Source organism: Neofelis nebulosa, chromosome 16 (genome assembly GCF_028018385.1).
Source record: "Neofelis nebulosa isolate mNeoNeb1 chromosome 16, mNeoNeb1.pri, whole genome shotgun sequence".
NCBI lineage: Eukaryota > Metazoa > Chordata > Mammalia > Carnivora > Felidae > Neofelis > Neofelis nebulosa.
Window position 1 is genome coordinate 26,723,737 of NC_080797.1, and position 13,656 is coordinate 26,737,392.

Genomic DNA, 13,656 nt, shown 5'->3' on the forward strand with positions numbered 1-13,656 from the left:
AAAAAAAAAAAATGACATGACTAAATCTGTTTCAGAAAAGGAACTCTGGCTGCAGTTGGTAGGATGGACTGAGAGGCAATGCAATCAAGATGGGGTTCCTCGGGGCGCCTGGGTGGCTCAGTCGGTTAAGCGCCCGACTTCGGCTCAGGTCATGATCTCCCGGTTTGTGAGTTCGAGCCCCGCGTCGAGCTCTGTGCTGCTGACAGCTCAGAGCCTGGAGCCTGTCTCGGATTCCGTGTCTCCCTCTCTCTCCGCCCCTCCCCTGCTCGCACGCGCGGGCGCACGCGCTCTCTCCCTCAAAAGTAAACATTAAAAAAATTAAAAAATAAAACGATGGGGTTCCTCAAACCTGAAGAAAGGGATTTCCATCCACCAGGGAAGTGCTTTGTTTGGACAACACTGTGTAAGTCAAGCGGCAGAGTCCATTTCAGAAGGAGGGACCTTCAGCTTTGCTTAAAACCAACCACAGGGGTATTTGGATGCTGAAGTGTAACCAGCCCATTCCAGCTCTCCCTCCACCAAGCCAACTTTCCATCTTTGTGCCTGACCTGCACTCCACACACAACGGCCCCACCTTGCAGTTTGGATGAAATTACATTTTCTCACCAACTTTCGCACTCCTATCATTCTCAGAAAAATGCTTTGGGGAGCACCGATGTGGCACAGGGATTCACACCTGAGAGTCGTTTCCATTTCCCCAGTGAAGATGGAGCCTGGGTTACTTCATCTAGAGCAGACAGCAGCTCAGGGAGTCCTCCCAATCCATTTGATTTATATGTAAAGAAGCGTTTCTCTTTCCAAAACCCAGAGATGATGTATGTCGTATCGTATCAATCCAACTCAAAGAAACACGATCCCTAGCTTAAAAACTGACTCGCTGCTATGAGGAAGGATTACGCATTGTCCTTAGGAAAGGATGATGGCCCTATCCACTTACATTTACAAACTTCAGGCACAGTATATTCAAGTTAGATTTATGGTGCCACATTAACAGGATGTTAAAAATAAAATAGCCGGGGCACACAAAACATTCTGTGACCTGCTAATGCTTCTCAAAATCACCTCATGGCAAATGCCAAGAATTATTTCCCCAACAAAACTAAGACCCTGACTCAGGGCAATTTTCTGCACAGCCAGCATTTTGGGGTTGGGGGTGGGTTGAATTAATGCCTGTCACACCACTGTGCGGTGTGTTATTATACCCACACAGTGTACTGACATAAATTAGGTTTACGAGTTCCGAAATAAATTCTGGGCTGCACAAACCCAGCATTAACAAGTGACTTTGGTGATTTTTTCCCGATTACTTAGGTCCGTGTTGACCTGCAACTCGAGAAGGGCACGTTTTCTCGCCGATCCCTTGCAGGTAACACCTTCAGCCTTTAGGCCTTTGCTACTGCTGGGGTTCAGAGATTTACGTGAAGTTGCAAATTTCCAGAAACTAGTTTGAATTTTACAAATTAACACTGAGTTGTTACTCTGGGCTAGTTTCACCGATTAGTATCGTAGATAAAGGCAGAGTGCTGCGCCTAACTGCAGTCAGACCTTTGATCATAAAAGTAAAAGGAGGCAGAGAAGTGCAATTCACACGTAATAAGCAAGTCTCCAAATTATTAAAAAGGCATTTTATTATAAATACATTTTAGTTGTAGCAGTAAAATACATTTTGTTACCATGAATCTTTTAAGACAAAAGAACTTCACTGAGACAATGATCACAATGTAAGAACTGTAGCCCCGCCCCCCGCCCCGCCCCCAAATGGAAAACTTGTTCTAAGGAACCAAAGTAGCTAAAGTAATTCCAAAACCTGGTTAGAAAAGAAAACGATTGGGAAAAAAAAAAAAAAGAAAAAAAAAAAAGAAAGAAGAAAGTAAAGACCCTAGAGAGTGGGTTTGGGGTTATTTTATGGTACAAAGTCATTTTTACTTTTAAGGATAAACTCTTTAGGTATCAGAACCTCTCAGATGTGAGGTATCGTTAACTGCGAAGAAAAAAAAATAATTGTTATAATTTTTCCAGAAATTATGATTATTCGACGGTTGCACAACTGGTCCTTGGAAGAGGTGGAAACAGACCATCTCATATCCAGCCTCCCTTCTGGAAGACCTGACAAATTAAGACCCGGTATGAATTTGCTAAGTAACTGATTGTATGAAGTTAGCTGAACTTCAAAAACTGTATTTTTGAAGCATTGAAAGAAAAAAAAAAAAAACCACCTGTCACTAATAACAGGACCCATTTAATAAAATGCAAAACCCATTACCTTTATAATTTAGAGGAGAGGTATTTTAATCACCATCTTTACCTAGGATACAACTACTACATATAACCAGTACCTTCATGGGTTCCAAAGAATCAGGTCAGATGACTGGCACAGAAAGCGAATACAGTACAATGTCATATACATGGATTGACAGGAAGCAGGCATGGTCTGGATATATGGAAATCCAAGACCTTCCTCCATATGGTGGCGGGGGGGCGGGGGGGGGGGGGGGACTGAGAGACATGTTCAGGTGGAGCCCACACGTTGGGACTTCAACCTGGACACAAGAGCCCTCTGACCTACTGAAAGACAGAAAGAGGTCTTTGTAGACAAGGCATCGTGCAAAGCAAAATGTAAATAAACCGAAGCTCCCTGTGAGTTGGAAATGGACAGAGTGACCTGTGCTGAACGTAGAAACAATCCCCCACTGAAGGTAATCGAGCCTTTCAAGGAGGAAGTGCTGTGTTTGAAGAATTCCCAAGCTGTGCGCTCTGGGAGGCTTATCATGTGCGCTTCTACGTCTAAGCCATTCTATAATCTATTACCTTAAAATATCTTTTCTCTTTCTAGTATCTCAGTTAATTCAAAGCCAAACTAAAAACCAGAGGCAGAGCCCGATACCCCTCAAGCTGCAGTCCAGGGGGAACATAAACAACAATGACAGTAATATATGAATTTTAAAAAGACTTGTCAGATTTATTGTATCATAGACAGTTTCTTTCTCAAAAATAACTTGTTCATACATGTGCACCTATGGTTTATGAATAACTCATGCTGTGTAGCTGGTAGATTCCCCTAGACTGTTTTTGCAAACATATATGGATTTTTTTTTTTTTTAAGTAGCAAAGTAATCAGAAACAATCATCAATTTTCTGCCATATACAACACTTCAGGCTCCCCTAACACCTGCCGGCATGGCAGAGAATCCAAAATAACTTTGTTAACCTGAGAAACACATAATTTGAAACGCAAACCCTTCACCTTCATCCCCCCACCCCCAACCAAAAAAGCCATAAAAACTACGAACACATTATTTGGGGATTATCTATTGCTTCCCATGCTCCATGTCACTGCCATCCTAAGACAGGGCCTCCTGTACTCGGTGCCTCTTGTGACGTTCTGATGGCTTCCTTTTACAATTCTCATCTCCACATGTACGATCAAGAACAAGTCTAAGCACACCAAACAAATGCACAGCTTCTAGAACAAAGCCCAGGCTGCAGGGTGCACAAGACCAAACTCGCCCCAGAAATGAATGAGGGCCTGCACCCTGACGTGGACAAGTATGCACAGACCTTTAGCGGGGTCGGCAGTGGTGGGGAGGCGGGGGGGGGGGGGGGGGGGGAGGTGGCGACAGCCACTCCAGAGGCTCTCCTCTCTCCTTAGAAATCTTTCTCCATGAATGTTCCACTCGCGGCATCAGAATTATTAAAATGTCTCAAGTGATCGGTTGTTTACATCGAGGAAAGAAATGCATGGTTGGAAAGACCTTCAGGCTTTCTCTAGACCAGCGACTCTCAAAGTGTGGTTCTTGGACCAACAGCATCACCTGAAGATTTGTTGAAAATGCAAATGATCAGGCTTCAGCCTGGGATCAGAAGCTCTGGGGTGGGTCCAGCGATCTGATTCCACCAAGACCTCCAGGTAATTCTGATGCCGGCTAAAGTTTGAGAATCACTGCTCTCCCCTGCTCAAACTTCTAAAATCTTAAAATAGGATAGATATTTAAACAGATGCTATTGGGTGACTTCTGTGTTGAAACTATGTAACTTGCTACCCCCTTTTACTTCTCAGACATCAAAAAAAGTAGTAATGAAAAAATTCATTTCAAAAACCCCATTTTTTTTAAAAGTAATATTGATTTTCCCTCCTAGACATAGTTCTAAGGCAGGCAGTCACATGCTAGTATGCAAAATAAAATACAGAAGAGGCCTCCTATATGAGGTGTAGAAATAGCTAAAAAGACACCCCAAGAACATAATGAAAATTCCATAATATTGTTTAATGAACTCATAGAATTATATAAAACTTACTATGCTTTATGCTTAATATTTGTATCAAAATAAAATCTCTCTGTTGAACAAATTGCAAATAAAGTCTGGTCTAATACTCTAATTACTGAAACTATACGTATATGAATGTCTCTGGGTTTTCTTCACGCTTCAGTTTTAGAAGCTTTAGACTACTGTATAACTGGGTTTGGGATTTAACCACAGCTCACATTACTAAGTCTAGATTCTTCTATCACGTACCTCCCTTCAAAAAAATTTAAGAAACTCCTGTGACTGTTTCCTTAAAGTTTATTCCAAAGTAGATATTTCCCATCATTTCTAAAATTTTAAATGTTACACTAAAAATGTCTCCTTTTTAATGTCTGGTTATTCTAGTTTAAAGTAATAACATTTTCTGAATGTGTCTTAGAAGAGTGTTAAACGTTAGTAAGATTCACTCCTTTTAACAATGGTCTTGAAATTGCTAATTAAGCAGATGTATGAAAGTAGTAAGTGTGAAGTTAGCAGCTTTACAATAAAATCTCAGCAAATAAACATCCAAGTTCAAGTAGAAGGGAAATTCGAGACGCCTAATATAATGAGCACTTTGAAGACTAGCATGTCACTTACTCTTTCATGGCGGTCCGTATCTTTATAAAAAGACGACATCACTATGTGTGATATTTTGAACAAGAAATCGTAGAACATTATCCATTATTTCTAACGACTGTGGCAAAGAAGGGAGAGAAAAATCAGATCTATTAACACATTTACTTTGAGATTTAGGAAGACACATACGGCGGTGGTAGAAATTAAGGGTTTTCGTATGTTAGGGGGATGGCTCACAAGAAATAATTATAAATCATGGTAAACCATAAAGGACAAATTACTACCTTTGTGGGGCTAGAAGAAAACAAGAAATGGATGGTAGCCTAAACAACACTTTAAGGCAGCAATCTGTATCTATCAATATATTTAAGGTTTCAATCATGTATTCGTAAACTTTTTCTGGGATTACCTTGTTAAGGACAACTCCAATATGAAACGTTATCCAAGTATAACAGGTGTCTTTTTAAAGAACTCTTTCAGTAAATCTAATTTTCTTTTTATCTTGAAATTGTTTGTTCACACCCTGGATCTCAGGCATGGGTGGCTCTCTCTAGCCAAAGTAGCTAGAGATACATTCTTAGATGCTTATAGTTTTGTTGCTCTCGAGATGTATATACATGAAAAATACTAAACACGTAAAGTAACTACACTAGAACAGGATACTACTATATGTTACCTATCTCAAAGCGAGGAAATTCAGTTAGCTTTCTCAGCAATTTCAATGCCTCCATAAACAAGGAAACTATTTTTACAAATAGGTCTTGGAGATTGCTATGTTGAATTAGATAATGCGAATGTTCAGTGGGAATTCTGTGTATTTTACTTATTCGGCAATTCTTTGAACTGAAAAGACCAATTGATGTTTACACTCAACCTGAACTTATTCTAGGATCTCTCATGAAAAAAACCACACAAAGCAGTTTGTTATTTCGCATATACAAAGTGACCTGGATAGAAAGCGTATCTGTCTGAGGAAAGGAACATTAAGGTCATGTTAGTTTAAATGGTCAATAATTAACTACTGATGAATCAGAAACAAAGCTCTGCTATAACAGTTTGGCAAAGCATGTGCCAAAATGGCAACCAAAGCCCCTTTTAAAAGCAACACCAGAAAATATCCACATTACACTGAATCATGAGGTTTTTCAAATCTTAAATAAAATCATTGTTAGATCAGGAAAGGAAAAAAAAAAACAACTTCAGCACAGACACTCTACAATTCTGTCAGCCAAAAGAATTTCTTTAAGGTAAAAAAAAAAAGAAAAGAAAAAAAGAAAATCTCAAGCAGCACTGAAATTAAAAAGCGAGATGAATTAAAAAAAAAAAAAGTTCTGGCAAGAAAAAGGAAACACCTCAGAGTGATACAAAGAACAAAGAAGTAGAAAGACAGCATGTGAACAATTAACTTCACTTAAAAGAAATCAGTACTAGAAGAAAAGGAAGCCGGTAATACTTGGTATCATCCAAGAGCTAACATCAAGTTTTCTTCAAAAAAAAAAAAAAAAAGTTCCGTCTGAACACTAAGGATGAAACTAACACATAAGCTGTTTTCTCAGTCTGCTTTGTGTGCATTTGCTAACTACTACCCAAGGAATACCCAGACAGCATGAGCCACACCTCGTTTCCATAGAAACTTACAATGATTCCCCCGGTAAGACTCAATCAGGATCATTGCAACACGTTACACGCGCGCAAATGACAGATTCAAAGCTCAGCTGGAAAGATGGCAGTAAGTAACACTGAGGAAGAGTAAATGTGTTAGAAGACACATTCAAAACTGAATCTACAAGGGCAGTAGATGGAAACAATATCCAAATACTTGACCGGTTGTTAAGAACTATCAGGAAAGGAGGAACACTGGGACACAGCAGAGCAAGGAACTAATAAGTAGCTATTGTTTTTAGTTTTTTGGAAATAACTTCTTAGAACAGGGGTGTCACGACAACTCAGCAGCTTCCTTATCCCAAGCTTCCAACATCAGTATATTTATATAAAGTGGTGGGGTGTGCACCTGACCTCTTTAAATATAAATACAAATAAGTTAAAACTGCTATTTTTTAAAGGTTCAAGTATGGAAAACAGAAAATTAGGCAAGGACTCCATGACAAGGGATTAACTCAAAGCCCTGACATGCCAGTTCTGTCTTCGTAATTATCAAAATGCTCTGAAACATTTATCTGACTTGCATTGTGGGGGAGAATCGTGGATGAAAAAAATTATTGTTCAGAGACATCCTCCCGTCAGGAAGATCTGATTTTAATTTGGGCTCTATCTTGCGTTTCGTCACTGAGTCGAAATACAAAAACTTCTTGTGACTAAAGTTACGTTGAGCAAAATGTGACACGGTTAAAGGTGGCGGTCTGACAATCAGACAGAGAAAATGTGGTGCCGTAAGTTGCTGGCTCTGTTTTCCAACTGTGATTTATACTAACCATTAACACGTCTACAGTCCACAGGTCTCCATCCACTGCCTCACATGGAGACTCACAGCCCATAAACGGAAGCCGCAGACAAATGATGTGCACCCACTCTGAGCAGAAAGAGCTGAAGAAAACAGGTGTTCTCCTTTTCCTGCAGGTTCACTAACCCTTAACTAAAGGCGTTCTCTTCTCCTAAATTGTCTAAGGATTACAGGGAGTTGGAGCTGGCCAACAGCAATAAAACTCCAGTCATGGAGGAGATGCGAGGAGTTTTCTTTAACCCTGCCACCACTTTTCAACCCCATTTCAAAAATTGTACTGTGAATACAGGATGGCCTATTCAAAAGTAGTCCTCCAAAAAAACTATTTTTGAATGGATCATCAGGATTCACTGGTTCATCAGCAATGTTTCCGAACCTTACGTGATTTAAAAAACAAAAACAAAACAAAACAAAACAAAAAGAACAACAACAAAAAAGTTATGTTGTAGTTTCAAGATTTCTCTGAAGTAGAAAAAGTAGGACTACCCAATCAGGAAAACAAGAAGGACGTGCATTGTTTCAAGGGTGTTAGAAGACCACAAGTTTTAAGAGGGTAAATGTTTTGCTTTGGATTTTACCAAAGTTCACTGAAAACAATTTTTAGACTGTAGAATATTTAAGATGGCTATTTAAATTTTATATTTTTATACAAGTTCAGTGGGATTATAAGAATCGAAAGACATGAAAAACAAGGGTAGTTTTTTGCCCCAGATTTCGATGAATTTTGATACATGTTGGACAAATATCAGATTTCTTTTTAATGATGTTCCTCAAACAAAACAGTTTGCAAAATATTTGAATTGCCATGAATAATGTCACATTTTAATGTAAACATCAAATAAGGTACCAAAATTTTTACTGGAGGGGGAAAAAAAAAAACAACAAACCTTAAAGCGGCACAATTCTTTATACCACTGGGGGGGAGGGGGGGAGAAAGCCAGATTACAAACATTTACACATGCATAGTGAGAAAAAAAGGATTTTACTAAATTCACGCATTTTTAAAATAGTTATCAAGTCTACTAAGCACCAACAATCCTAAAAATTTTTCAGCTTCATGATTTGTTTAAAAAAAAAAAACACACACACACACACACACACACTATCAAATTAACGTTAAAAACAAGCTTGAAGTACAGCTTGTCCAAAAAATAACTAACTATGCCAATGTTTTTTCATGTTACAAAAAACAGTGGCATACAAGATAACATCTGCAAAGAATGCCTTTAACTCTATCCTACAGTGGATGGAGATTACAACAGCACATCATACAGAGTCTAAAACTATAAAAGTTTTAGAATGCAGCATCTTGTCACCAAAAAAAAAAAAAAAAAACTGATAAAACTTAAAGTATTTAGAAGATGCTGCCCCTTTATTTTAAAAAATTTTAAATGAATTTAAGCAAAAATAACATACATTTGTACATCAACTGGCCATTTCTGGTACAGAAACCCAGCATATGGTAATATTATTGAATAAATGTAAATGCTACTTACAATTTTTTTTCTTTTTAAATACATTTTAGACAAAGTTTTTTTTTTCTTTTTTTTTTATAGTTGCACAATTAACTCTTAGCTGCTAGCTTGATGCAAACATATGTAACAATACACAAATTTAAAAATATTTTTTATTCTACATAAAAGCTGTCAAAAGACACGTCGAAAATGCAAAATAATGGAATATACTTTTAAAAAATTAGTGCAAGTCTAGCAGCAAAGCAATTAAGTGAGAACATATTTAATATTAAAACAAAGGGAACTGTGCATCTATAGAGGAAGTCCAACTATCTTAATTCTATTGATATAAACAGAAATCAAAACATTCGCCCCGGAGGGGGGAAAAAAAGTGATTATTTAAAATAGGAGTAAAAGCCATTGCTGCCTGATGAGCTCCCCAGGCTGAGTTCCTGGAACAGAGACAGAGGGTCGCTACTCTTCTTGGCCTGCTCGGGCTGGGGCCTGGGCTTGGGAGGGGCCCGCAAAGCGCTGGCGTAGGACATGGCGGGCTTGCTGCCCCCCGAGCTCTGCTGGCTACTGCTGCTGGCCGACTCCGCGATCTGCTTGCTGGGCATGAGTGGGGGGAACTGGCCGAGATGCTGCAGCACATCATAGTTGAAGGAACTGGACACCTCGAGGCTCTCGGACTTCAGCTGATCCTCAGGGGGTTTGACGGTCTTGGGTGGCGGAACTAAAAGCGGAGAAGAGCGACACGGCTTTAAGGGCACGCCTGGCAATGCTGCCGCATCTCGTTAGCTCGCGTGTCACAACGGGCTCTCGTCCCCGGGAACTCCGTGACGGTACAGCCCTGGGGACGGTCAACTTCTGCCACAGAACGTTGAAGTCACAACACATCGAATCAAACTTCTGAATCTCATCAATGCTTGCAAAAGAACTGACTACGTAAACTGGAATAGCTAACGTATAAAAACAAAAGGTCAGGGGCGCCTGGGTGGCGCGGTCGGTTGAGCGGCCGACTTCAGCCAGGTCACGATCTCGCGGTCCGTGAGTTCGAGCCCCGCATCAGGCTCTGGGCTGATGGCTCGGAGCCCGGAGCCTGTTTCCGATTCTGTGTCTCCCTCTCTCTCTCTCTGCCCCTCCCCTGTTCATGCTCTGTCTCTCTCTGTCTCAAAAATAAATAAACGTTACCAAAAAAAAGAAAAAAAAACCCGGAAGGTCAAACCTGAAGGTTTGCTTCGCAAAACTAATTTCATAATGGTACACCTTGATATTTATTACGTTAACTGCTCAACTTTGAATATGGGAACTTACACGTTCTTTCTTAAATAAAAAGGAGCTGTATATGCTGACTCCTGGTCAAAACACCTTTTATTTTTAACCTAGGTAATAGTAACACTCGATTCCATTTCTTAAAAATGCTCTCTTTTCTTGTAATATATAAATAAACACAGGGTAAGGTAGGGGGGAAACAACTATGAATTTTACTTCACATTTCCTATATGTAATCTAATTTTTAACATCCTTTAAAACTTGACCCCACTCAAGCAGAACTACCCTGCGACCCAGCAACTAAGACTACTAGGTAGGTATTTATCCAAGGGTTACAAGAGTACTTTTTCAAAGGGGGGACATGTACTCCAATGTTTATAGCAGCCCTATCGGCAATAGCCAAATTACGGAAAGAGCCCAAATGTCCACTGACTGATGAACGGATAAAGAAGATGTGGTATTTCTACAATGGAGTATTACTCGGGGATCAAAAAGAATGGAATCTTGCCATCTGCAACAACGTGGATGGAACTGGAGTATATTACGCTAAGTGAAATAAGTCAGTCAGAGAAAGATAAGTATCATATGACTTCACTCATATGTGGATTTAAGATACAAAACAGATGAACATAAAGGAAGGGAAACAAAAATAATATAAAAACAGGGAGGGAGATAAACCATAAGAGACTCTTAAATACAGAGAACAAACTGAGAGTTGCTGGAGGGGTTGTGGGTGGGGGGATGGGCCAAATGGGCAAGGGGCATTAAGGAGGACACTTGTTGGGATGAGCACTAGGTGTTATATGTGAGTGATGAATCACTAAATTCTATTCCTGAAATCATTATTACACTTTACATTAACTAACTTGGATGTAAATTTAAAAAAACAATAATGGCGCCTGGGTGGCTTAGTCGGTTGAGCGTCTGACTTCGGCTCAGGATCTCGCGGTCCGTGGGTTCGAGCCCCACGTCGGGCTCTGTGCTGACAGCTCAGAGCCTGGAAACTGCTTCGGATTCTGTGTCTCCCTCTCTCTCTGCCCCTGCCCTGCTTGTGCTCAGTCTCTCAAAAAGTAAATAAACATTAAATAAAATAAAATTTGACCCCACTCTTCCTAATTTTATTGTCCACTAAACCATGACTTACTCTCAAACACTGCTTTTTCCAATCCTTTAAATGTTTAAATAATTTTCCCTCTACTCTTTTAGGTTCTTGTCTGAGACAGTCCCTACAGTAAGACAGCTGAACAGGAGAAAAACAAACAAATGTTTAATAAACATGTATACCTTCTGTATACATGAGGGAGATCCAGGAAAACCGAATAACTCCCTGAAATGGCCCAAACCAGCAACTAAAATGACATGTCCAGCTAAAGACAAAAGATCTTGGGTGTGTGAGGCAGTTACGTGAGGATACCAGGAAAAGCACAGTGAACAAGGTTGTTATGCAGGCTAAGTTAACTTAAGGGTAAATTGTTTTCTCCATTGATAGTTTCTAGAAATTTAGAACAATCCTCTTCCTGGTGCAGAGAGGGAGACATTCTTACAAACAGAGACCTCCCTTGTAAATGTAAAATGTCTCTTACCAAAGGGTAACTTTCACCCAGTTTTCAGAGCTTCTGTGTCCGTAGTTTCTTAAAAATAATCATCCTGAAATAATCTTTATGCCAAAGAGCATGTTTGGGGGCGGTAAATTCTGTTCTCCCTCACTGACATTGTACTGGATTATAATCATAATACACATTCACTGAGGATAATTTGAAAGTTACAGAAAAGGCCAAAGAGGAAAAGAAGTCAGTTATACCAGAGATAAGCCTTAAGTTGGTGTTTTTTCCTAACCACATCATAGAACACAAGATACTTCATAACTTATTTAACCTCTCATTTTTATTTTTTATTTTTAAATGTGTATTTATTTATTTTCAGAGAGAGAGAGAGAGAGTGAGTGAGTGAGAGAGACCAAGCAAGCATGTGTGAGCAGGGGAGAGACAGAGAGAGAGGGAGAGACAGAATCCCAAGCAGGTTTCATGCTGTCAGCACAGAGACTGACATGGGGCTGGAACCCACAAAACTGTGAGATCGTGACCTGAGCTGAAATCAAGAGTCAGATGCTTAACCAACTAAGCCACGCAAGTGCCCCAAAGTAACCATGTGGAGCCTGGTTGGGATTCTGTCTCTTCTCTCTCTGCTCCTCCCCTGCTCGTGCTGTCTCTGTCTCTCTCAAAATCAATAACTAAACTGAAAACACAACAAAAAAACAAAACAAAACAAAAAAACCTTTAAAAATTCATAAAATTCTTCACAATTAAACTACCTAACATCTCTCTAGGACATTTACCACTTCTCCATCTAAATGTCATTGATTTTTGTGGGGGAAAAAAATGCTTTTAAAAGCACTAGTTTAACAAACATACCATGATGAATCATTAAATTCTACTCCTGAAATGTATATTACACTATATGCTAACTACCTAGAATTTAAATAAAAACTTAAAACATAAAAAAAGAAAAACCTCACCAAGTATTTCAATATAACAGCAGACTGTACTGTCTAACACAATACATAAAATAAACATCTTATTGATTGTTCAAGAACTTACTATTTTTACTTACTTTACTAAGATTTATTATTTAACCATGTTCTCATTTTCATGATAATTAAATATTTTCAACTAAATAATCCATACAAAACAGTTCTAACTTAATGCCTACATTCTTATTTAACCATGAGTTCAAGATTTTTATTAATATGACTTACCACATATATTCCAGATAAGAGAAACTATTCTTTAAAACTATTACTAATCTGACAAGCAATGTTGTTATTCAATGTTGTCTATCTCATCTTAAATTTTCATCTGTACGTTAATAGGGAATGTCTGACAGAGTACTACGTAAGGTCCCCAAGATAAGTGAAAAGAACTCAGACACATCCGTATGTTGGGAGAAGTGAAGCCTATCCGGTGGCCCGGTTGACATCACCAGGTGTAAAGGCTGAGCTGTGTGACTGGACCACCCACAACCTCATGGGCACAAGACCTATTTTCATTATCTCCTTAGTCAGCAGGCATTCACTGAGAACTTGGAAGTGCGATCAGTGACAAAATGGGAAATCCAACGTTCAAGAAGGTCAAAGACGTGGTTCTTTGCTCTCGGGATGGAAATTGAGAAAATATGGCCATATCGGACACAATGACCACTTTTAAATTCCTAATCAAAATGACATAAACAGTTTTCTTCAAGAAGTCTCAAGTCTCAAACTTCAGAAAAAAATTTCCCATGTGGTAATTATTCCCCTTCTGGCCAACGACAGGCAATGGCTGCACTCCTCTAAAAATGAATCAATAAATGAATACTGATAGTTGTGCTTCAGAAGACTTGTGGTCTTGAGCTCATTTTTTAATACTTTAACTGTTACTCTCAACAAAAGAATACTACAATTTGTCTACCAGTAATGACAAAATAGTAATTGTATATTTGTGGAAAAGATACCATAAAACGACATGCACTTTGGATAGTTATTTAGGAACTTTCTACCTTATCAGCTCAAGTCAGGTTTTCATTGATTTTGGCCAAAAGTTATCCTAAAATTTAGGTGGAAAAAAGAGA

The 13,656-nt window shown here is 39.1% G+C and overlaps 1 protein-coding gene and 1 non-coding gene across 9 annotated transcripts in view; one reads left to right on the forward strand and one right to left on the reverse strand.

The window, feature by feature from the left end:
* Positions 1–1,610: 1,610 nt before the first annotated feature.
* The window catches only part of HELZ (helicase with zinc finger), a 166,330-nt gene continuing 154,284 nt past the window's right edge, over positions 1,611–13,656 (reverse strand). For all 8 annotated transcript variants that reach the window (XM_058702967.1, XM_058702962.1, XM_058702964.1 and 5 more), the window contains one exon: positions 1,611–9,511. In XM_058702967.1, the coding sequence (XP_058558950.1) occupies positions 9,174–9,511 (338 nt within the window). In that variant the 3' untranslated portion in view covers positions 1,611–9,173. The remainder of the gene's footprint in view (positions 9,512–13,656) is intronic.
* On the forward strand, positions 10,948–11,027 carry TRNAR-UCG (transfer RNA arginine (anticodon UCG)). Its single transcript has one exon. It is a non-coding gene; the product is annotated as a tRNA-Arg (tRNA).